Source organism: Solea solea, chromosome 6, assembly GCF_958295425.1.
Source record: "Solea solea chromosome 6, fSolSol10.1, whole genome shotgun sequence".
Lineage (NCBI taxonomy): Eukaryota > Metazoa > Chordata > Actinopteri > Pleuronectiformes > Soleidae > Solea > Solea solea.
This window is the reverse complement of record NC_081139.1, coordinates 1,190,261-1,216,841: the sequence shown is the minus strand read 5'-3', so window position 1 is coordinate 1,216,841 and position 26,581 is coordinate 1,190,261. Positions and strand designations below refer to the sequence as shown.

Sequence of the window (26,581 nt, the reverse complement as noted above, 5' to 3'; positions counted from 1 at the left end):
CTCTGTGAGGGTGGTCGTGCTCCGTATTCTTGTCGAGTACTCGCTCAGTCACACACACAACACATGTTTATTTTACCATCCCAGCGGGGACAACTTGTTGACACAGTGGATTCTCTCTCCCCTTACATTCGCCTCAACCATCACATCACAAATGCTTAACTTTAATCTTTAATCTTACCCAAACTGAACCTAAAGTCTGAACCTAAAGTCTGAACCCTAAAACTGAGTCTTACTCTTCAAAGAGCAGCCTGCACCCATGGCAACCATCATTCTGTTTTTAGACGTGATATAGGTGACGTTCAAATTAATGGGATGACGTTTTTTCACTGGTGTGACTCTGTGTGATCACTGAAGTCATTAATTCTGATTTTTAAGCCTCGTCCTAGATCAGATATATATCTGATATTTGGACATGGGACATGAGTAGGGCTGCAACAAAGAATTGATTATTAATCAAATACTAAATCGATTAAACGGTTTGAATGTTTATATATATATATCTGTGTGTGTGTATATATATATATATATATATATATATATTTTGATAATTGATTAATCAGTTTTTTTAATGATTAAAACAAGATTTCAGGTTGTTTCATATGCTCCATATGACAAAGAAATCATTAAAAACTGAATCCTTTACATTCGAGAACATCATCCTCTGGTCTGAGTTGCAGCTCTAGTTTCTTTGCTCCATATATGAAAGAAATCATTTTGGTTTGTGGACAAAACAAAACACTAGAGATCATCAAATCATCATTTCCAGGTTTGGAAAACACTGATCAACATTTTCCCAACGATTTCCCAACGGTTACTCGATTAATCAATTATGAAATTCATTGTGAGTTGCCGCTCCGTAGGCATGAGTGACAACTGTCAAACCAAATTTAGAGAGCTTTGAGCTTGGAGCTTTGAGCTTGGAGCTTTGTCGCCATTACCCTGCACCTGCAGTGCGGCAAAGCCAAACAACAATGGAAGAGAGTGTTGTCCTCTAGAGAAAATCTCAAGTGGTCTCATGATGTTTTATGACCTTTTCTATTGTTTTAAATGATTCCCATTGATTACCTCAACTTTGGCAGCTTCCTTATCTGCCCAGAGTTTCATCACGAGTTCAAGGTTTGGACATGTCTCACAGTTACATTAGGTTTTCTGTAGTGTTTTGCATTGTTGCATTATTGAAGGTCTGTGCACAGCACTTTGATTCACTGAGGCCTTTCTTGCTCTTCTCTCTCTCAGTTCTCTCTCTCTCTCTCTCTCTCTCTCTCTCTCTCTCTGTGTCTCTCTTCTCTCTCTCTCTTTCACCACTCATTGGCAGCCCTGGTTGGAGAACACTGTGGTGCACTGTTGACACCATAAATCTCTTGCTCATGCTACAAAGGACCAGCATAAGATAAATACCAGATGGCAGACGATGCATATTACTCATGTGGAAGAAACATGCATCTCTCATATGTAGTCATTACCTGCATTCACCTTAAGTGAACTGTTGATAACGTCGGTGACTGCATTTATAGAACAGAAGGAAATTCATTAGATGATGAAGAGATAGTGTACGACGTCTAGAAATAGACATAATGTAATGAAAAGTTATGACTGTTGACACACGTACACAAAACTGTGGCTGGAGTTGAGTTTGTCGTTCATGAAAGTTCTGCTTCATGCAACAGATTGGGACACAAGTTAAATTTAACAAAGTGAGACATATTTTGGAAAGAGTTATCTTTAGCTCAAGTGATTTTCAAATTGTTTTCTCAAGGAGCAGCAAGTTAAACATTTTTAAAGAAAGCCGCAAAGGAATTAAGGGGCATGAGCTAATTATATGTTTTGATTGTTTCTGCTGCATTCTCTCAGTCTGCTGATGGCAGAAATTCATACTTGCATTTTGAATAACCTTTGGCTGCTTTTTCCATTACTGTGTTTAAATGTACAGTATATACAGAGACTATAAGAATGTGCCTTATAAACTTTTTTTTTTCTTTAGGCAATCTGATACAAACTGAATTGCTAAAACAAACATCGTTTAGAGAAGGCCAATCCATTTTTTTCTTCTGGATGTTTTGTTATACGTGTTATTCACACACGCTCTCCTAAATGCATTTCACAGTTCACACTATTTCACAACTTTTTCCACTCACCAGCGAGTGTGAAAAGGTCTAAATGTTGAGCGTTGTTCACAGTTTTTTTTTTGCATGCCCTACAGTACGACCTCAACACATCTGCACACGTTTGACAGTGAAAAAGGAAATAAACAGAATGTCACATGAACTTTAAATACGTATGTAATACACTTTTATTTTTAAAGAAATAGCACTTGGTACTTGGTGCACAGTGTGAGTGAAGTCTCTGTTCCACATTTTAAACCGAGATAGTCACAAACACTTTGTCAAAGGGGAACGGGTGGAAATAAAGTGCGACTGTTTATCACCTAACACAGTTTGAAGTAGGATTGCAGGGGCATGAACAACTTGAGTCAGTCTGCAGAGCAGAGATGGTGCTGTAAACCACACCCCATATGATGCCTTCTTTGCTTACTTGCACTGAATTGAACTAATATCCACGTGCGTGAGTGACTTTATGATAGCATGTTTATTATTAAAACAAAGCCGTTTTGCTCAGACTGCTCCATCGAGCTCTTTATTCCGTCTTCGTACAGATTCTTTCTACAGATTAATAAGAACAACCTGGGTCCTCGTTTGACCCGTCGTCAATCACATGGCGTCTCCACACCAAGGGAAACCGGACACATGACCGCGTGGCTTGTGAGATTCTTTGTAAATCTCAGTTTTTTTCTGCACATGTAGAGTTTTGTCGATGCCGCCTCCCACTTTACTGGCAGCGCTGTATTTAAATTCTTATCTGTGTGAAAGTTGAAAGCTGCAAGACCACAGTTACTATTTAACGACTTGAAAATGAAGCCTTTCATGAGTGAAAGGTGTCGGCAAAGCAAGTTTCAGCCTGTGTGCGCCGAGGAAAATGTTGAGAAACCTCCCATTTGCCCCCCCCCCCCTCTCATTTCCTGTGCCCTTGTTCATCTTGCGAGCCGAGGTCGCTATGGTGACACAGAGAAGAAATAAACTTCCTGTCTGTTTCCTGTGCTGAATAGAGGCCTATTTGGGCTCTTTTTTTCCCCTCTTTACAACCTCCTCACACACATCTGATTACTGATCACACACATACTTCACATTTTTCTCACATAGCTCTTCATAATTTTACACTTTTTCAGAACCTGCGTTTTAGATTTTCATCATCTAAGCTCGCGCTTTTCAAAAAACGAAATGAATCTTTGAAGAGTGTAATAAAAGCGAGCAGAGAAGCTCACAGTGAGGGTGCTTCATAACTGAACTGACATCATCTACCTAATAGCATCATGTGATAGAGCTGCAGGAATGTGAGGAAGACCCTGTAGTGGCTTCTTCATTATTCATGAATTTTCCTCCTATTGGAACATTTTCAGATAGAATTTATTTCATTTAATTAAAATATCATTCCAAGTTTACCACAGAATCTTATTTATTATGTGAGTATACACAACATTATGATTATAAATGAAGGTTCAGCCTTGGTTCTTGGGCTTTGCTGATGCATAAATAGTACGGTGAGATGTATGATTCTTTTTTCTCATTAATTCAAAGTCACAGTGTGTCATTTAAACGTGATTTGAAATGCCGAGTGATAATAATGTTTGTGCTGGTACGTCAGGTGCAGTGGTCTGCACACAGACACACACACACACACACACACACACACACACACACACACACACACACACACCTTTCATCTGCTGGCTTCAAGGCCAAGGCAGCCTCTGATTTTTTTAGTGCTGCGAGAAGGCCAGTCATCACAGGAAGCCTTGGCTGCCTCGCCTGCTCTTTGATCGATGGCCTTTTAGTTGGGAGTAATTATTCCAGGCCAAACTGTAACGCTGGTGACTTTTTACACTGCCATGTCAACAAAAAAGTGCAAAAAAACTCCTAATCATTTTTAACCCTTTAAAACCACTTTAACCCCCTCAACAATGACCTCAAAGCCACAGATATAATAATAAAAATGAAAGAAATAAACAATAGTTTCTTTGCACGAATTTGTGCCAGGAGACATTTCAAAATTCAAAATGGCCGACATCCTGTTGAGTTGAGGCCATCGTTACGCTTGACTTTTTTGTTTGTCTCGGTCTATAACGTCTTCCCACCAAGTTTTGGGAAATTCTGCAATTTTGCCTCTGTTTTCACCTAAGGGGGGCGCTATAGAGCTCTGGAACAACGCACCGGTCTGGGAACTTTGCCAATATCACGTTTTTGCGAGTTCTCATGCACGTTAAACCGCTCAGAAATGACCACAAAGCCACAGAATAATAATTTTTGAAGATGTGGTTGCCAACAGTACAAGGTTTTCTCTATAGATGGAAGAAAAAGAAAGAAAAGAAAAGGATTACAAAGTCTGAAAAGCTATTAAGAACCTGGACGGATGTTCAAAATGAAGACAAAATGATGGTACAGTGAAGACAAGGCCTCACTGCTGTCTGTCTGTCTGTCTGTCTGTCTGTCTGTCTGTCTGTCTGTCTGTTATATACTGTGTGTGCAGCATAAGCACATGTAGACTCATTGAAGTACAATTTCACTCTTGCTCTTCAACGCTCATCATTCTCAAAGTTGTCATTATCTGTGTTCTCAAGGATTTCTGCATTTTTTCTACTCGAGTTATATTCACAAAATATGTTGCATTTGCTAATGTTTGGTCAGAACGCTTAAACGCTTCAATCAGTCACAATTAAACTCAGCTTTGATGTTCAGTGGTTCCTCTTGACTCTCTGTGTGAAAGGTAAATGTTACATCATTACATCATTACATCATTATTAGCTTGGTTTGAGTTTCTCTCCTCTTGTCTTGTACTTTCTCGTCTCTAAGTGTTAATATTATCCTTCTCCTTCCCGTTATGGCTTATATTCCAAGGCCATAGTAATGCATAATTCATCGAGCCTTTTCCTTCTGTCTCTGTGTCCTTATACATGCAAAAGTGTGTCTGAGTACAAAGGTTAGGCAGCAGGGAGGCAGGTAATAGATGTATGTATTATGCATCAGCAGTGCATTTCCTAGTTGCCTTCAGTGAGATTAGGACCAGCACTCACATGTCGGTTTTTTGCACTAAAGTGCTGGTGTGAAGGACCAGTTAGTCAAAGCCAGCAAAAGAAGCCTCCTTTTGTTTCACAGTTTGAAGTGAGGCACCTCCTGTGAGAGTAGTGTAATTCTTTCATAAGTCATACAAAGCAGTTCAGTATGAAGCAGAGCACATCATTACGGCACAGGGAGCTACTGTACGTCAATAGTCCAAGTTTTGGTGTCAGTGTCTCAGATATTGCAATATTGTGTCACTGTCTCAAGAACTGCTGCAAACAAATCTCATATTCTTACTGAGTTCAAAGTTGTTTTTCAGCCAGGGGCGTCTCCCAACAGAGGGAGGAGCAGGATGATTCTGGGGGGATTGAAATAATCCAGCTCTGGCTTTTGTGGTATTGATTTTTGTGAAGTTTGTGCAGCCATTAATACTCCTGTGATAACTGCCACGCAGGTGACTTTCATTGCCTCTGCTTCACTTCAGAAGCAACCGTAACCGTTTGTTTTGTCGTCTGTCGTCAGCTGTTCTCACCATGCACAGAAGCTTTGGTGCAGAGAGAGAAAACAGTGAGAAAATGCAGATAAAACAGTCAAATTAATTCAATCACACATTTCACAATCATTTCCGCTGACGGGGCAAAACAAATCCTGTATATGTACAAAAAGCATCTATAAGCAGGAGGCAGATGTGTTTTTGAGTGCGATAGATAAAGCTGTGTGCTTCTTTTATCTTTCCAAAGAAGAGTTGGAGAGAAGAGAGTTGAACATCTGTCTGATTTGAATCAGTCTGTCTCTGGTCTGAGTTTATGCTGCTGCTGCTTTAGGATACGCCTGTAGTTACTGTGTGACCGCGGGTGTAATCATGTGTATGTATGCGATGGAATTGTCTTTCACGACCCTTGATGCTTGGCCTGGACTTGGTCTTAATCTAGGATGGCAGCGCTCTCAGAGGTCATGTAACACAATCCTAACCCTGACCTCACCACATGTCTGCAAGATGTGAGCTTTGATTAAACGACAAACGCCGGGACTAAGAGACACAAGAACACATCGTGGCATCGTCTTATCTTAGGCCCAAGTACAATGACTGCACTGTGTTAGAGAAGTGTATGAAGAACCAATTGGACCAAAGGCACCGATTTAATCTCTTAACAACTTTTGACACTTAATTCAGTCCCTGAATAGCAGCGTCTGTTGTGTGTTAATCACCACAGGAGTTGTTTGAAGGGCGTTGCCTGTTGGAAAATTGATGGCCATGCTTTGATTTGATTGTAGTAGTAGCGTCGCGTCAGAGGAGGCCCCCGCTCCAGATGTTCCGCCACGTTACTGCAGATGTCACATTCTCGGAGGGTTGCAGATTTTTCTGCACCCTTCTGCTTGGCCTTCCTCCCTGAAAATCAACATCAATCATGAATCCGTTCCATCTGGTGTGCTGTGATTATTGCTCCTGGTGCTGTAGTTTTCTCTCTCTACATTTTCTCACCGCTCTGTCAAAGTGTTTCACGACAACAACGCTGATAAAAATGAAGCACGGAGACACTTGAATCAAAGCCGTGAGAGAGTGTGTGGCAGTCATTGTGTTTATATGCACGCTAGTCCCATTTTAGTCAGACTAAGACAATAATTAGTCATGTTTCCTGCATGTATATGTTTTTCTGTGACTTAAAGGTCAACAGGAAACTCATTCAATACTCATTAGCTTATTATAGAGAGATGGAGCGCTACATTTGGAGGCGGAGTCAGACACACTCCACTGCATGTATACTCGGGCTCTGCAGGTTGTCCCATTGCCTGTCTTAGTTAGACTACGGCCTTAGCTTGATTAAACTGTGCATGTAAGCGTACTGAGTGTGGGAGTCCTCACATACACTATGTTTATTTGTACTCGTTCACAAATGGAAGGAAAACTTAATGTTACTTTTCCATTACACAGTTGTAGCACGACTTGACTCCACTTGATTTCTTTGCATTTCCATCAGCATTAGTACCTGCGCTGGTTTTCAACGAGCTGAGCCGATAATAACATGTGATGTCAACAGACTGCTGGCCCCTGATTGGTCAGAGAGTATCGTCACTGGAAGAGTCTTGTTGGGCAGATTTGCACAGCCATGCTATATTGACCCCCACCTACATTGAAGCGGTACTAGAGCCAAGTAGTGTTAGATCTGTATATGGAAAAGCTCCATAAGTGTCAAAGCAAACTAACTGGTCCACTTTATTTGGGATGAGAGTAATAAGGTGCAAAGTTGTGCGTTTGTTATGTTTGTTATGTTTGTTATGTAAATGGTTGATCAACTGTCTCGGACGTTAAATAAACATATATATATATATATATATATATATATATATATATATATATATATATATATATATATATATATATATATATATATGACTCGTACAAAGGAGCGGAAAAGTCAGGAATACTCACAGTGTATTCTGTCTGTTATAAAAGCAGCCGTTCCCTTGGTGTGTTTCGTTCATGGCACCTCTCTGAGGGAGTGAGGGGACAGATGTGCTGTCCCACCTGCCTGTCACAAAATCAGCAGCAGATACCTCAGTGTTATTACGATTTCTCTTTCAGCATCCCTCTCTCTCTCTCTCTGCCTGTCATTCTTCTGCTGATGGAAGGATGTCTGTGTTGCATCCTTGACAATGTTTTGCTGATCCAACTTTGTTTCCTTTTCTCTATGACGATGCTTTTAATCTATGGCCTTTAATATGCTCCGGACATTTGTCATTTCCTCTCTCATACACATTGTTAAGCTGTACCACCTCTAAATGTCAGTTTGATTAAGAAACTCAATCATGCTTCAGGCTCCATTGTTTCCATTTACCTTTATGACTCCAGAATTGTCGAGGTTAATGGTTAATCAATTACAAACATGATCAGAGCCTGTGAGAGGGGTTTTCCGTACACAGTAAAACATGTTGGATTTCTTCATCCTCCCAAACTGCTCCTTCCAGCTCGTCTTCTTCTTCTTAGTGTCGGCAGTTTTCACCACAGAGGGAATCTGCACACTCATGCTGATTTGACCTCAAACATTTTGTGAGAAGAGCTTAAAATGTGATTTTTCTTCCGTAGACGAGAGCGCTGACTTTAGCTCTTTTATCCGTCTCTGTATTGGCAGCAGTTGCGACTCTTGCGTCCAGACTTGCTCTTTGCCCGGGGGCATGGTAACCATCTGCCCCTCCACTGCTGTCTGTCAAACGTGTGCATGTGTTCTTGCATTCACTAGTGTACATGTTTGCATGCAAGCTGCTTCCACTTCCTCCACCATTGGATCTGAGAATAGGAAGTGGCACGTGTGTGTGTGTGTGTGTGTGTGTGTGTGTGTGTGTGTGTGTGTGTGTGTGTGTGTGTGTGTGTCACATTTTTTAACACATAACTTGAGAACAGGCATCATTAGGCTGCTCATGGTTGGTGTGTGTGTGTGTGTGTGTGTGTGTGTGTGTGTGTGTGTGTGTGTGTGTGTGTGTGTGTGTGTGTGTGTGTGTGTGTGTGTGTGTGTGTGTGTGTGTGTGTGTGTGTGTGTGTGTGTGTGTGTGTGTGTGTGTGTGTGTGTGTGTGGGGTTGACAAGAGTGGCGGCGGGAGTTTGAGAAGTGATAGAAAGTGAAATTAATTAGATTATAGAATACAGCGAGTAAAGTCGCTGGGACATGGAAATGTGATTAAGGCAGTGATGTTACGTAAGAGACGTACGTGTCAGAAAGTTGAGTAAAGTAAAAGTGACGGGTCTCTCTGAGTTTTCATCTCAGCATTTGGATTGTTTTTTCCTGCCATTGTTTACTTCTCATTTCTCATCTCGACATGAACACAATCTGCCTCATCACTCTCCCTCATGCATGTTGAGTGAAATATACTGCGTGTAATTGGGGATATTGAGAGAAATAATGAGTCCTGTTGTAGTTTTGGTTATTTTTTGCTTGGCTGCTGCAAGTGAAACAAGACACTGTAAGAATTCTCGAATCATTTCCGACAATGACGCGAGCCTCGTGCACTGTCACTGTGCACTGTTTATTCAGCGCTCTTAAGGAAGCAGACAAATCACTTGAAAGTGGACTTGACAGAATTAAGAAGTCTCAGTGTCTCTGAGTGGACATTGATTTGAAATCCTATGACAGCGCCAACTATGCCAATACTTTTAACTTAAAAGCCGGTTCATATTTGAGATTCTCCGGTCGGCGTGTCACCAGTTGTGTCACATGTTGATTTATTGAACAGGTCTGCTGTGAAGTGGAAACAGGAGGGACCAGAGGGCCATTACTCTACAGATGTTTAGTAAACTCAATCATCATCCAAGCCCGACTTCTTCTTTCACGCTTCATAGTGATTTATTCAACGTTTGCTTTATCAGTGGCAGCATTAGAACAACACACATCAGTGGACATTCATTAGTTACACAGTGCAGCCAGCGTTCTTCTGAATGTCTGATGGTTGAGCACAAATAGCAAAACATTTGCGTCAGTGCATCACCTCTACTTTGGATGTTTTGAGAAGCTTCTAGAAACATGTTTTGAACATACTTGGACTGAAGAATGAAGCAGATATTTACAGTGTGCAGTTAGCAGGACAATAGCTCAGATCTGTGTAATATTACATTGGAAAAAAAATTAAAATAATCCAATGTATTATTGTGCTGAAGGTTGTTTGTTATTGTACCCACACTACACTGTTGTTGTATTGTCCTAAATCACTCAGCGTGTGAAGCTAAGCTTTGTTCGTCAGACTCATCAGGACAGAGCGGCGTCTCAATATTGTTTGGTTTTCAGTGTTTACACGTTTATCTCATCTCACAGGTCAACTTAAGTTCCCTCTCATCAGCAGTGAAATGTGTGTTCTGCAGTCATCACGACCACACGGGCGTTTCATTTGGTGGTGAAGGCAGTTGTCAGGCTGACTGAAAGGAGGCAGAGCCCTGTCACTAACGTGTGATTGCAATGGTTCAGGTCTAAACATCAACAGCGGCCCTGTGTTCTCGCACACTGCTGCCTTTGTGTCTCGCTCCCGGTCCGACCAGGATGGGTCACACTTGCTCCAAACACATGCACATGTATCCACGGACAGAGTAAAGCCTTAAAACGACTGGAGGTGGACCTTCGTTGATGCTGTATGTAGGCAAAGCCAGAAGATAACACATTGATGGTTATAAGCTGTTGCTCCTCAGTCTCGACACAGGACAGTGGGAAGTATCCTTCATTATCATTTCATTCATTTATGTCTGGACTTACAGGACTTGTCATTTTCATCATGCGTCACTGGATAACAAAACTCTTGACGGTCTAAAAAGCATGTCTGGAATTTTCATGGAGGGGCTGGCGGGCACCCTTCTGCTCCTAATTTGGTTTTCTCACTGGGAAAATATGGAAGTGGATGCAGCTTCAGTCAGTTCTTCTCACACATGATACATGAAACGCACATGTATCGTAACACAAGTTTACCAGAAATCAGCTCAGTGTGTCACAACCTCAAGTTTCCAAATAAAGCTCCACGGTGCTGATAGCAAGTGAAAAACAATCCAAACACCAGTGTCCACTGTGTTCCAGGCAGAGCTCAGACGCTGCTGATTGACTGTTGTCCATGTCTTTACTGCTGGACCTTCTCAAGTTGTTGCTGCACACCCAAGCACAGAACACCAGCACCTGTTTGCAGAGTGAGAACAGACATATTTCCCCAGGTATAACAGTGATAATAGTTTTTCATGTCAAGGGGCTTCTAACCAATAACTGTGCATCCCCAAACAAGGTTAGATACCCATTTAGAGTCCAAATGACACCCTGAGCACAACATCAGTGTGTTCCATGTTGTCTCTGAATACAGACACGAGTCATTTCCTAATGAAAGCAGCAGGAACATGACTGCAACACAACAGTAGTCTCTCCTTGTGTGTAATTAGCAGTGACTTTTCTTTGTGCTGTTGTAATATGAAGAGACGACGACGCCACTATAGACGAATCCGCCGCGCCGTGTGTGTATTTCACCATCGAGCGCCGCCGCCATCACTGCGGTGTCACGTCGTCTGTCGCTCTCTGCTCAGTCGGCTGCTCTGCACACTGGTCACGGTCCAAACCTGGGCCTGGGCTGAGATTCGGGATATTAATGCTACCGAGTCGCCTACTCTGTAGCAAATTATGATTTTAAAAGTAACTAAGCAGATGACAATGTAACGTAAAACTACAGACTCCCAAAAGTACGAGTACTCCACAATGACTGACAGTAATGTAATTATTTACCTGCACCACTGATTAACTCAGCTGCTTGATGTTCACATTGTGGTGATTAGTTTGCCCTAGTTAGAGCAACTTCTACTTCATATTTCACAGTAACACCACATTGAGTTCATTAACTCATGATAGAGGCGTCTAATGTGAGCAAAGTTAGCTTAGCTCTCATGACTGTTTTCCTGTGTTAACCTCAGCAGCCGCATGCTATTTATTGTGAGATTGACGAGTGTTAACCAGAAGTTATCGTAATGTTGCTGTTGAGAACAAAGTCCCAGGCAATGGATTTAGAGTGTACGCCCGCAGGCACGAGGTCAAGGTTTGTGTCGTTCAGTCGCGTTCAGGATGTTCTCATTCAAAGGTCTTGTCCAAAAACCAATGGAGCAAAAAAACAGAACATATTCACATTTAAGGAGCTGAAGATTCAGAAAACTTACTTAAATTCCTTAAAAAACACTCAATAAAATAGTTGATTCATTTAGTAATTGATTAATAATGGATTAATTGAGTACATAACACATAAATCAAGCAATAAGTCAAACAACTCAGCTTTGTTTCATCATAACAGTGAAGATTGTAGAAAGCTTTGTGGTCCTCCTCCTCTTTTGTGTTATTTCATGTTCCAGCTGATGATTGATTCAAATATTATGTCCTCACAGTCAGACACAACATCCGTGTGTATAAGGAAGTGAGATCCATTAACAAATCCAGGATACATGTTCATGCCGTACTTGATACTGGATCTCTTAGGACAGACCAGGTCTAGGTCTGTACAGGGTCTTATACTGATCTACATAAGTTATTTGTGTCTGACATATTGAAGCTAGCTAATCTTATTTAAATGGCTTTCTTTTTTTGCCTCTCTGCCCCCCCCCCCCCCCCCCCCCCCTCTCCTTTTTCTCTCCCATGAGTCACAGAGAACCACAACTTTTGTACACATTGCCCAGTTGCTAGGTTAGTGGTTAGTATTTATTTCCTTCATCTCCTGCTCTGCACAGACTGTACACACTCTGATCCTTGTCTTTTTCAAATGCTGTCCTCGTTTTATTGTCTTCAGCTTCTAAATCAGTCCAGAATCACAAAGCTGAAGACCACTTATGACTGTAGTGCACTGAATCCACAAGGCCAGCACTGGTGTCTATTCTGTATGTAGACGGAACCTTTGCTTGATCTAGTTTGTTGACAGCAGGAGAAAAACCCACAGGTGTGAATATATTGATGCTTGAACTCACTTTTACAGTCCTGTCTATTCACTTTTGATAATACAACTTTTCTTATTTAAGTCCCTGTTCTTGTTGTACAGTTGTTGTACAGTTGTTGTACAGTTGTTGTACAGTTGTTGTACAGTTTAATGCCAGATGGCAAGTATGTAAAATAGAAGCTAAATAGTGCAGAGCAGGAGCGTCGCACGCGTGTATGAAAACTGCGGTCGCTGAAACATCAATAACTGCAGCAGCAGGACGTTGTTCTTTTTTACACGGTGAAATAATCCCTTTCACATTGTAGTAACTCTCAGAGGAGGAGGAGGAGGAGGAGGAGGAGGAGGAGGAGGAGGAGGAGGAGGAGGAACACCACGCGGTTTTCCAGGCTGAAAATGACATGAACTACAGACAGATTCCACACTTTGGTGCTGGAGAGCTGAGGAAACAGCAGGGGGGAGGGAGTATCTGTGTTGTACTGCAGTAATATTTGTTAATCAAACCAGAGGAAGCACCACCATCACCATGTGTTTCAAACTTCACTGCTCATTTCTAACTGTCAGCAGCCTCAGGTCCACTGGACAAACTCCAAAGGCCATGTTTACAACGTTATCTATCTACAGTATCTCTTTCTCTCCCCCTTCTCTCCCACTCACTCTCTCACTCCCTCCCTCTCTCTCTCTCTCTCTCTCTCACTCACTCCCTCTCTCACGCTCTCTCGTCTGCTCTGTTTGCCAGTTTTCGTGTGTGTGCGTGTGTGTGTGTGTGTGTGTAGACATAGTCAGTGCTGCAGGGACCAATGTGACATTACTCTCTGAATGTATTTCTCTCCGCTTCATAATTAATGCTAAATTATTAACATCCTTTAATAAACCTCAGAGGTTATTAAAGTTCAGTGTGTGTCCTAGGAGAAGACTGGTGGACCTTTGTCTTGACACTAATGTTGTAGTTCTTACAGTGACACATTTTCTGTCTGTATTTGTCCATTTACTCAAAATCTTATCTAATAAATTCAGTTTTCATATAAGCCAGGGAGAATGTTCCTTTATGGCCTTACCCTGTTGCTGAACAGCAGAGGGATGAGCACTTCATGGCTTCAGAACATGCTGCACTATCACAATGTGTCTGAACGTTTCGCCGGATATTCTCTGACTCACTTTAAGCCCTCGGAACGCTCGCAGTCCACATGATGTTGCACACCTGATGACACCCTGGGGCTGTCAAAACTCCCTTAAAAACCCTCTTTATTTCAAGGCATTCAGCTTGATTAGCCAGTGTGAGCTCATTGACCATGGATGAGTAAGAGGCTGACAGCTGTCTTTGCAGACTATCTTTGCTCCCTCCTCCCCAGGGGCTTCACTGTGTGCATGTACGTGCAGCACGCTGTGTAGCAGGGTATTTTCAGGGTCATTCCAGAAAGACTTCACCCTGGGCGAGTGAAGAGTGAAGAGTGAAGAGTGCACTGACACCCCACCCCGGGTGGGTGTGTGTGTGTGTGTGTGTGTGTCTGTTTATGTAGTGTCAGATGAGTCTGTGAGAATAAACAAGGAAAACAATACTTTTACCGTTTCAGACGACTTTGACTTTGATTCTAATTGATACGGTTGATAATGTTCTCGGCCACCGTTGGATTTGTTGTTTTAACTGTGTTTTAAAGTGATCATACATGAGCAGTTCATACCGAGAACACATGACTGTGTTAAAACATACAGTATGTGTAATATAGAGTGTCTTATAGCCTTTATTTCAGCACAACCTCTGCAATCTGATGAAAGAGAATGTTTATTTTCACCAAATATATAAACCAACTGAGCAGAAAGTACTGTAAAATGTTTAAAAATAATTGAAATACCCCACAGTTCAAAGAAAAGAAAAGAAAAACGCTGTAATTATGTGACTTCTGCACAATTATTGCTACTTTATATCACGACTAAAAATTAATCATACGTTTGACTCAACAACAAATAAGAAGATGAGAAAAGCCTGAATGTGTGACCTATAAACACACACCCCTCAGGATGTCCATATAAGGAGTTGTGTGTTATTCCCACGACAAATGTACCATGGGTGCACCTGCGGATGTGCAGATCCGTGCCGCATGAGCACCGAGGGTTCAAACACGGTTAGACAGGGGAACCGTTTTCACTGGTGCACTATAAACATGCTCCAGGCTCAGCTTGACTGTGGTCGTCATAGCAGCAGTGATCAATTTACTCCACCATTGTAGCAGAAAGCACATACTGTATGAGAGAACCACGAACATAGACAGTTACGTTAACACACACACACACACACTCATGCATAAAAAACCTTTTATTCTGTGAAACCGTTTAAATTCAGAAAAACACTGTAACGTTATGACATTTTGGGTCAAACCTGCGCAGCACTTTCATACAGTATAATTATTTATCAATCACTTTATTGGAACACATCCAGAACATATGGGAATTATGTGTTTACATGTTAAAGTCTAAATGATTTAGCGTGAAAAAGGTCTATTACCATAGATTTATTCAAGTCCTGTTTGTTGTGTTGAACTGATTGAATATCTGTTAAGTTATGAAACCAGCTTTTGTTCAAAGTGTCTGAGATGTTTGATTATAACAGCGGTGCTTTAGTTTAGTTTCAATTTACACTTGAACTGACAGACGACAGCTAAATAAGCAGGATTCACTGTGTGTGTGTGTGTGTGTGTGAGGGAGAAAGCAGAGATGAGGTAAGGCTTCTTTTGAAAAGAAGGCTCCAGATGTGAGGCGGCCGAGATGACTGCCTGCTTTGTTTACAGCTCTCGTCTAACGGGAGCGTATTTTTAACCTCTGCCTGTTTTTGTTCTCTCTGCAGGTGCTGGCGAGTCAGGGAAGAGCACCATTGTGAAGCAGATGAAGTAAGTGGCTGCTAATTGTTTTGCTTTTCCTCCCAACGTGTCTGACAAAATAATGTATTTCAGCGGCACGAGCACACGCACAAAGATCCACTGTTTATTTAAAGGATCGCTGGCTTCTGCTTCTACAATCATTTGTGAATATTCAATTTAGGAATAAAAACATTGTTTGACTGTAGAGCTGAAACAATGAATCCACTATTAATCCTTTACTAAATGAATCGTCAACTAATTTGATTATAGGTTTAAGGGTTTTTTCATTATTAAAACAGGATTTCTGATCGTTTTAGCTTCTTAAATGTGAATATTTTTTCTGGTTTATTTGCTGCACATGAACAAAGAAGTCATTAAAAGTCAATCATTTTCATTTGTGGACAAAACAAACAGCTCTAATTGACTGTTAGTCCTGGTCCTATGTAATCTATGTCATGTCATGACACAGTGTATGTTCCTCCCATCCACATGTTTCTGTGTGTCTACTGTGTTATAAAACCAGATATTATTTTACTTACTTATTATATGTATATATATATATATATATATATATATATATATATATATAGATATCTATATATATATGTATGTATGTATACGTATATATATATATATACATATATATATATATATATATATATGTGTGTGTGTGTGTGTGTGTGTTTAAGATAAACTTGTGAATGAATCATCAGCTTACACATCCTGCCGACCTGAGATAAGACACATGATGTTTTTGCTGTGTGTGTGTACAAGAGAATAATAATCATCCACTTTCTCTACCTTATATAATATGTGAGCTCAATCCACACAAGTGCAGGCAAAATGGTGTTCCTTCATTTTGTGAATCATTTGTATTTGTTGTTAACTCAATGGTTCTTTCGCTCTTTCCTTGTTTTTGTTGCTCTTTCACTGAAAATACCAGCCGAGATCAGACAGGAAGTACGTGGGAGGGCTCATCTTGGCATCACATCATCAGATTATCCAGTCGATCGCGCTTCATCTGCAAAAGATGCAGTCAATCTTCATTTATTTTTCAATATGTATATTTGTTAATCCAAACATAAGTAAAGCAGGTACAGCGTCACACACTCACACACACACAGCTTATGTTACACAGGCACGCTCCAGCTTATGTTACAGAACACAATCTTTCCCCCTCGTTCATATGATTAATGACTATAATCTAGAGATAGAGTTTGACTTCAGTTGGCTCTGGAGCAACGTGATGGAAAAATAGGCCACGAGAAAGTCAATGCACCATTTCTTACCCCCTTTGGAAGTGAGAAACTTTAATGAAATTATGAATTAAATCAGTGAAGGAGTCCAGGCACTGTGCATCGAATACAGATATCCTTAGTACGGCACTCTCAACAGGTACCAGCATCCACTTTTTCATTTTTTGTGTCTCAAGAGGACGTAAACATTTAATGATTCTGAAAAATGTTATCATGCAGGAAAAAAATGGCTTCATTAATTCTGCTCCTGACAGGGTTGCAAATGGGGAAAAGCTCACTATGAGCAGATATTATCAGTGACAACTGGTTAACAGTCACAAATGGATGTGGAAAAACACCACACACACACACACACACAGGAGCTCAAACATACATTTTCATTGTCTTCTACAGCTTAAATAAAAGTGCTGCTCTCTGACACAACCCACACACAAAGGTTTAGAAGATTGCACTAGTGAATCTAAACATTTGTCCAGTGTCCTTTAGTATTCATAATAATCCTCTGCTGGGCCTCTTTAAACATCTGCATATAAACTCACACCACTAAAGACCATCTGCCCTGCCATAAAACACAATAACTGAGTCCTGGGTTGAGTAACTTAAACAGATTGCAGCAGTTATTGACACCAGAGGATTTCCTGCTATGTCACTAATGCAGAGGCCCTGCTGAGACGGTTCACTAACAAAACAACAAACATCATGTACTATAGGGAACCTGAAATGTAAACTTTACAGCACCAAACTCTTTCAACAAGAGAGAGAGAGAGAGCTGTGTGAGCAATTGTTCTCTTTTGTAAGATGGTCCAATAATAGATTTCAGAGATTTTACTATTCATATTTGTGACAAAAGGATACTTATGTGTGTGTAAAGTAGTATTACAGGAAAGTAATGTAGTTTCAATGGTCTAAACAGTAGACGAGTTTGATGCGACAAAAGATAAGTGTGACTTGTGTTTGCATGAAATGTGACAGGTACAGGATATGACAGCATTGGAGATGGTTTTTCTATTTAATCCAGTTTTAGCATTTGCATCAAGTGGTTGATGTTGACATGTTGCTTACGTGTTAAAAGGATTTCTCAGAGTACCCACAATTGAATTTAGAGTATTAGGGCCACGTGTAAACACAAAAAATGAAATACATACATAAATGAATACAAACATAAAACAGAATGAATTCTGAGATTTAAGCCAGAATTCTGAGATTAAAGTCGGACAGCATTGGAAAAAAAGTTAGAATTATGAGATTAAAGTTGGACAGCATTGGAAAAAGTCAGAATTCTGAGATCAATGTTAGACAGCATTGGAAAAAGTCAGAATTCTGAGATCAATGTTAGACAGCATTGGAAAAAGTCAGAATTCTGAGATTAATGTCAGACAGCATTGGAAAAAGTCAGAATTCTGAGATTAAAGTCAGACAGCATTGGAAAAAATCAGAATTCTGAGATTAAAGTCGGACAGCATTGAAATAAAGTCAGAATTCTGAGATTAATGTTAGACAGCATTGGAAAAAGTCAGAATTCTGAGATCAATGTTAGACAGCATTGGAAAAAGTCAGAATTCTGAGATTAATGTTAGACAGCATTGGAAAAAGTCAGAATTCTGAGATTAATGTCAGACAGCATTGGAAAAAGTCAGAATTCTGAGATTAAAGTCAGACAGCATTGGAAAAAAATCAGAATTCTGAGATTAAAGTCGGACAGCATTGAAATAAAGTCAGAATTCTGAGATTAATGTTAGACAGCATTGGAAAAAGTCAGAATTCTGAGATCAATGTTAGACAGCATTGGAAAAAGTCAGAATTCTGAGATTAATGTTAGACAGCATTGGAAAAAGTCAGAATTCTGAGATTAATGTCAGACAGCATTGGAAAAAGTCAGAATTCTGAGATTAAAGTCAGACAGCATTGGAAAAAAAAGTCAGAATTCTGAGATTAAAGTCAGACAGCATTGGAAAAAAAGTCAGAATTCTGAGATTAAAGTCAGAAATAATAAAAGAGATTAATCTAAGAATTCTGGCTTTTCAGAATTCATGCTGTTCTTTTTTTTTTTTACATGTGGTGCCAATACTCTTCCGTAAATTTTAATGTCACATCAAAAGCGAAATATGTTGGTTTTATTTTTGCCAACACAGTTTCTATCATTGAAAATAGTCTAAATACAGCTGCTCCAGTTTTCATCTGAGATGATGTGATGTCAAATACATGATGACACAGTTTCCCTCGTTACTTATCCAAATGTTGTGTTATACACACAGTTCCACCTGTATTGTGATGCAGCTGGTGGTCAGTGAAGCAATGAAGTCTCCAGTCTTAGAAGATCTAAAGAGCTCGGAGCCACTTTCTGTGTGCAGTTGTACCTTTTCCCCACATACGCCAGCCTAGTGTAAGATTGTAGATTTAAAACAATGATTTAATGAAACGATTTCAAGTATTATTTCAAGTATTATGTGGGTAACTGTGGAAGCTCTCAGTCTTTCTGGCTGGGCCTCAGTGTTTGACTCACAGTGAGCCCACTTGCATTTTAATGAGTTCCCATTCAGCACATCACAGATCAGTGGAGGTCATTCAGTTTCTTTTCCACCACGTGTCTCTTTTTTCTTCGTTTAACACAAATAGAGAAGCAAGTAAATATTTAGTGTAGTGTCCTCAAGCTGAGAAGAAAATGTCCCCAGTACCTCAGTGACACCAACAGTGTCCTCGTTTGTGATCAGACTAATGCAGAGCCGCATGCTTGAGTATGAATCTGATGAAATATTAATACTAATACTAAACATATTCAGCTGCAGACGACGATCATTGTTTAGGATTTTAACACTTCTCTCTCCCACTGCTCTCAGGATTATTCATGAGGACGGTTACTCAGAAGACGAGTGTAAGCAGTACAGAGCAGTGGTCTACAGCAACACAATCCAGTCCATTATGGCCATCATCAAAGCCATGGCCAACCTCAACATTGACTATGAGGAGTCAGCCAGAGCGGTACGTCTCACTGAACTGAACATTTACACACACGGAACTCACGGAACTCACGGAACTCACCGAACTCACGAAATTAAAAAAGGGTGTTGGATTAAAATATATCCATTTAACACCGAGCGTATCGCAGGTGACACGTTTGAACAAGCACACTTTGCATTACCGTAATTACACGTCCAACTCCACATTCTGAAAGCTGAGAAGTTGCACAGCAAAGCCAACGTGTGGTTATTACGGTGATTTCACTGGCGCTGTTGCAGGAAGCCGGTCAATCAGCATCTTTGTCACCACAAAGGAGAGAGTTGGAAAAACACCTGTACATATGTTTACAGTTTTTGGCCTGATTAAAATAATCCAGATAAAAGTACAGATGGACATTTTTACACTTAGGTGTTAAAGATGATGATATACTACATCTACAACTAGCACGCTAACGAGCAAGATAGATGGATGATAGATAGATAGATAGATAGATAGACAGATAGATAGATAGATAGACAGATAGATAGATGCTCTTTCTTTTAAAATACTCTACAACTCTAATGAGCAGTGCTATATACAGTATATATTTACATATTGCAGATGCTTGTTTGTGCTTAAATGCAGTTAGAAGAGCCATATTGACCTTGCACTATTTTAAATGAACCTTTGGTTAGTAGAAAGAAACCTCACACATCAGTGATATAATGTGTGTTTTTTTTTAAAAATGCATTATTTCTGGTTTTCATAAGCGTTGACGATAAAAGGATGTTTTTCTTTCCACTGTGGGAGAAACAGTAAGTTTCCTGGTTGTCAGAGCTCTTATCTGCAGGATGAAGAGATGCTGTTGTTGTTGTTGTTTTTTAAATATTTATTTACCACAAGCACACACTGTACTGTATACAGTGGAAGGGACTGTTGTGACAGGCAGTTATGTATGTGATTTATTGTATGTTGGAAGTGAACACAGAATGAATTCTCAGTCATTTCATTTCTTTTTTTTCCCCACTGCCTCAGTTAAGACCAGTGAGCATCTGCATTAAATCTGCAGTCCACTTAAGTCCATGAAACACTGATTGATGAGCTCATAACCTGCTGTTTATCATATGTTGTTGTTTTTATCTTTTTGAGTCAATGCAGTAAATAATGAATTAACTGTGTGTATTTCTTCTTGACTTGTCAGGATGATGCCCGCCAACTGTTTGCCCTGTCAGCAGGAGCAGAGGAGCAGGGCATCCTGCCAGACGACCTGGCCAACGTCATCCAGCGACTGTGGGCCGACAGCGGCGTCCAGAGCTGCTTCACACGGGCTCGAGAGTACCAGCTCAACGACTCTGCAGCCTAGTGAGTGACGTGCACTCGTCAACAAGTGATTAGAAACAAGTAGAGTGGGATTTCTTTAGGCCCTGCATAATGGCATTATTGTTCTCATTTATTTATGTTGTAGTGGCTTAAGTGACATATGCCACGTTTCCACGAGCTCAGTACTTTTTCAGTACCTGCTCTGGTGAGCTGAGCCGATACTGTGCATAACACCGTCAGAGGAAGACGCACAAGAATCAAGACTGAACCGTGCCCAAGTGTAGATCAGTTAAAAAGACTTAATAATCCTGAAAATGTGGGTTCATCTCCAACATTTAGCAAAGGAAATGTCTAAAAGCTCATCGTTTTAACAGAGGAGCGGTGGAGAACCTTTATTTCAGCACAAGCTCGGGTTTTCATCGCCATCCATTTTGTATTGATTTCTCCTGAGCACACATTTCCTCACTAACTCGCCGCCGCTGCTCGTAAACTCTTCACTGCACTCCACTCAATCACGTGACGTGAGAGAAGGCGGCGACAAGGCTGCGTTTGGACTGAGAAACTTGTTTATTTGCAGCTCATGAAAGAATCGTTGTCATTCACAAATGAGATCACGAGCAGTGAACATATAAAATCATCTTTAAGCATCAGTAGAAAAGTCGTTTTGTTTGACACAGCGAGTGACGTGTGATAGCAGATGTCAGCACATAGAGAAGAATACAGCGCTCACGTACAGTAGACTCCTCCATCAATGCCACACAGACACTTTCCCTGCTATCTGGCCTTTAATGAATTCATTGCATGTCTAATCTTAAAATTGCATCAATTGCATTTTCCAAGAAACAAGTAATTGTATCAGGGAGTGACAGTTGAGTCTAAAGAGTTACTTCCCGAGTCCTTTGATGTTTAAACCTCAGTTTGACCTGAAGAGGTCAGAGAATCCCTGGATTCTGGTTTTATTCCATCACACTATTTTTCTAGCAACAAAGAGAGAGGAGGACATTGTGCTGTTGTGTTTAACCAGCAGCTTTCACTTGACAAGACCTGTTGTTGCTGCTAATCTGCAGCAGTGCAGCCGACATCATGCTGCTGCTGCTGCTTCTGCTGCTGCTGCTGCTGCTGCTGCTGCTGCTGCTGCTGCTGCTGCTGCTGCTGCTGCTGCTGCTGCTGCATTAAAAGAACAGAAAGACTCGGCCTCACTCAGCACAAACAGCAGCAGGAAATAGCTGCACTGATTTCTGTTTGATATGCAAACTGTTGGACTGTTACACCTCCAGACTGTGCTGCACACTGGCATCTAAGATGATTGCACTTTGCAGTCAGGGCAGTACTGAACTGCCACGGGGCAATGATGGCGTTTTCTGTCGGTGTTGGCCACTGTAATCATAACTTCCAAACCGCTGCTTCGCTGCACTTGTGAAAGCCGAAGGGACCTGGTGAGGGAGGGAGGGAGTGAGGGAGTGAGCGAGCGAGGGAGGGAGGGAGTGAGCGAGGGAGGTAGTGAGCGAGGGAGTGAGGCACTTGGCCATAATGCATGTCTGAGCACAAGCTGGGAGAAGGGGAAATGAAAGATACAGCGAACATTAACAGAGATCTCTTTGTATTGTTCATAAAAATGTTTACATAAACATTAAGATGTCTAATATTTCTTAACTTCTGTGGGAAAATAAAAGTATTTCTACTCTTTGCCACTTTTCCTTGTTAGCGTAAGCTGACCTAATTCAATTTATTTTCAAGGCTTATAAAAAAAACCCTGGTATTATCTGATGTGTGGACGATAAAAACAGCCTAAATCTCTCTCTCTCTGTCTGTCTGTCTGTCTGTGGGGAACAGGATTATGATTAAACTGGCAGACACGTGGTGTGAAGGCTTTGATATCTGCACTCGCTGGTTTCAATGGAATTACATTAATCACAAACACAGTCGTGTTCCTGCGGTTGTGGAGAGGGGAGGAGGAGAGAGGAGAGGAGAGAGGAGGAGGAGAGAGGAAAGGAGAGGTTGATTGCAGCCTTGTTTAGTGTTTTAGTCCTTTTATAAGGAGAGTGTAGTCATACAGGTGTGAAATGGCACATCTGCTTTATTTGGCCATGTTACAAAAGCACACACACATCTAACACTGTACAGATCTGTGCCACAGATGCACTCATGGTAATTTGCCGTGGGAATAAAACACAACTCCTTATATGGACATCGTGGGGGTGTGTGTTTATAGGTCACATATTCAGGCTTTAAAAAAAATGTTTTTTTTTTTATTTCCGTCTTCTTATGTGTTGTTGAGTCAAAGTTATGATTGATTTTATATCACATTTTCTAGTCATGATATAAAGTATCAATAATTGTGCAGAAATCACAAAATAGTGTTTTTCTTTTCTTTTTGTTCATAAAAACAAGAACATTTCTCAAATTCAATCTTTTAAACATTCAGAATACCTTTTTGCTTATAGTTGGTGAAAATGATTTTAATTTTATCAGCTTGCCTAGATTGTGCTGCAAAAAAGGATATAAGACACTCTATAGTGCACTTTCTTATTTATGCCCTCTGTATTATGTTTAAACATATTCATGGTGTGTGTGTGTGTGTGTGTGTGTGTGTGTGTGTGTGTTCTAAAGGTTAAAAACAAACATGGACTCGACTCTGATTTTCATAAATGAAGTTAAAAAGAACCAAATGTGTTCAGCTGGTGAAGTGTGTGCTGACCCTCAGCCATAGCAGGTGTTTTCAACTAAAGTCAACATTAAATAACACAATTTCATGGATGTCGACACGGATGACTAACACTATTACACACTATTACACACTACAACAAGAACTTGTGCCTCTTCACGCTCTGAACATGTTTCAGCTGAAGAAATGATTCAGAAGTCTCAGTTTGTTAATGAAGTTAATTAAGAAGAATGACATATTTATGAGTCACAGAGTGAGTACTTATACACTCTAATACACTGACTTCCCATGTTTGTTTTAGGTGTGTTTGAAACAACAGATGAGACTTTAAACTTCCACCTCACACTGTCTCACGATGACATCTTTGTTAGAACAACAACTAACAACAGTACTGTGTGTGTGTGTGTAACCTGGTGGTGTTGTTGTCTTGTCCTCCCACCAGCTACCTGAACGACCTGCAGAGGATAGCTAAGCCAGATTATATCCCCACACAGCAGGACGTGCTGCGGACTCGAGTCAAGACCACCGGCATCGTGGAGACACATTTCACCTTCAAGGACCTGCACTTCAAGTAAGACCCGGTCTCTGCGTCATGTCGTCATGAGCTCTTAACCCACACAGGACGCCTGAAGACACACGTGTCAAACATTCAGCCCCTCATCTCTTTTTGCTTTATTATTGCATCTAGTAAAAATGATTGACAAACATGTGACATGTGACTACAGGCCTGTATGTGCTGTTCTGCTGAAACGCAGCAGAGGAAATCAGTCATGACGGATGGAAATAGACAATGAAAAATCATGTGTTCTGAACTTTTAGTGATTTGACCTCATCTGACACAGTGATGTGGTTTTTACACGTCAAGTCTTAAACTTAAAACTTAAACTTAGTTTGCATTTCAATTTTCATTCATAATAAAACAAAAATCACAGTGTATATCGTAGTCTACTTCCACTACAATAATGTGGTTTTATTTCATGCCTTTTGGATTTCATTTAAGTTATTTATTGAACTTATTTCATCTTAAAAATATGCAGATACGCTGAAGGCTTGAATTGTTCGTTCTTTCTTTCATGAAAGTGTCGTGAGTACATTAAAGGACGATGTCACACACTTTTCATGACTGGGAAAGGAGCAGTGACAAGAATATAATTGTTATTTATATATAATATAATTGAGCTTAACTTTAACTTCAACTCAAAGAATGTGTGTGTGTGTGCGCGTGTGTGTGTGTGCGTGCGCGCGTGTGTGCGTGTGTGTGCGCGTGTGTGTGCGTGCGCGCGTGTGTGCGTGTGTGTGCGCGTGTGTGTGTGTGCGTGCGCGTGTGTGTGTGTGTGTGCGTGCGCGTGTGTGTGTGCGTGCGCGTGTGTGCGTGTGCGTGTGTGCGCGTGTGTGCGTGTGCGTGTGTGTGTGTGTGTGTGTGTGTGTGTGTGTGTGTGTGTGTGCGTGCGCGTGTGTGTGCGTGCGCGCGTGTGTGTGTGTGTGCGTGCGTATGTGCGTGCGTATGAGAGACAAAAGCAGCAGAGTCTCCTCAGCTCTGCACGACTGTGTGATATATAATATAACCTTTATAATGAGCTCTGCATACTCCGCTGTCTAATGTATGAAAACATTGTATCACTGTGAGAAGTCTGGCTTTGGTCTTACATGTCCTCCCCGTTCATTAATAAGTCACATGAGAGCCGAGCTGAGAAACCTGCCGCTGCCGTGTCTCAACCTGTCCTGAGGGCGCCTGTTACCATGGCAACTGCACTGTACGGAAATGCCAAGGAATGACAGGAAAATGACAAATCCTGAGACAGACAGACGTGTATTCACCGTGTGAGTCCCAGTACACGTCCTCATAAAAGACACGTCCTGCATGTGTGTCCACGCAGGATGTTTGACGTCGGAGGTCAGCGCTCAGAAAGGAAGAAGTGGATCCACTGCTTTGAGGGAGTCACGGCCATCATCTTCTGCGTCGCCATGAGCGCCTACGACCTGGTGCTGGCCGAGGACGAGGAGATGGTGAGTTACAATTGTCCAATAGTGGGAGGGAGGTGGTGGTTGTTGTTGTTCCTTTAATCATCTCTTTCCCTCCCACATCGGTGTCCGTCCCGCCCAGAACCGAATGCACGAGAGTATGAAGCTGTTTGACTCCATCTGCAACAACAAGTGGTTCACGGAGACGTCCATCATCCTGTTCCTGAACAAGAAGGATCTGTTTGAGGAGAAGATCGTCCACAGCCCTCTGACCATCTGCTTCCCTGAGTACACTGGTACAGGACACACAGGACACACAGGACACACAGGACACACAGGACACCTTAAGACACACGTGTCAAACTGACGCTCACAGCTTCACTCTCATGTCTTTGCATTGAGCGTTTGTTGAATAAACAAACACGAGTCATGTGACGAGTGCTCTGCTTTAGTCATCAGCAGCAGCAGCAGCAGCAGCAGCAGTAGCAGCAGCAGCAGCAGCAGCAGCAGCAGCGGCAGAGACTCATGTTTACACAGTGTCATAAGTGTAAATGTTACCTGTTTCCACCAGGATAACTAACTGAAAAATTAGGGTTTTTCAGTTCCCGGTTTCTTTGCTCCATAGATCAGAAGAAAGATTTTCATGGACCAAACGATAATGAACAGATTAATAGAGGATGAAAATAGTCAATAGTTGTAGCTCTATAAATACCACATCATCATTATGGGATGGTGCCAAAGTGAAGTCATAATCATATAATCAATGTAACATAAATACTGATGTCCTCATGCTTGGATGATGGATCAGTTTTTATGCTGCGACACTTCGTCTGTTTGTTTACACTCAAGTTGCACTTTGTTGTTTCTGAAGTACTTGCTTGTGTTTCAATCCCTGAGCTGAACTTGTGTTTTAATCCCTGAGAACACAAAGCATTTCAGCTGCAAAATATAGAGTTTCTTAAACCTCATAATCGAGTCATCTGTCGATTCTTTTCTGGATGAAAATGTCAGTGTTTGTCAAACCTGGAAAGAACCATGTTCTTAAATGTCTTGT

At 41.0% G+C, this 26,581-nt stretch overlaps 1 protein-coding gene across 2 annotated transcripts in view; it reads left to right on the top strand.

Annotated features, from left to right (window-relative positions):
• LOC131461084 (guanine nucleotide-binding protein G(i) subunit alpha-2) overlaps window positions 1–26,581 on the top strand; it is a 47,393-nt gene that overhangs the window by 19,489 nt on the left and 1,323 nt on the right. For both annotated transcript variants that reach the window (XM_058632083.1, XM_058632082.1), the window contains 6 exons: window positions 15,375–15,417; window positions 19,481–19,622; window positions 20,782–20,942; window positions 24,008–24,136; window positions 25,443–25,572; window positions 25,670–25,823. In XM_058632083.1, coding sequence (XP_058488066.1) covers window positions 15,375–15,417; window positions 19,481–19,622; window positions 20,782–20,942; window positions 24,008–24,136; window positions 25,443–25,572; window positions 25,670–25,823 — 759 coding nt within the window. The remainder of the gene's footprint in view (window positions 1–15,374; window positions 15,418–19,480; window positions 19,623–20,781; window positions 20,943–24,007; window positions 24,137–25,442; window positions 25,573–25,669; window positions 25,824–26,581) is intronic.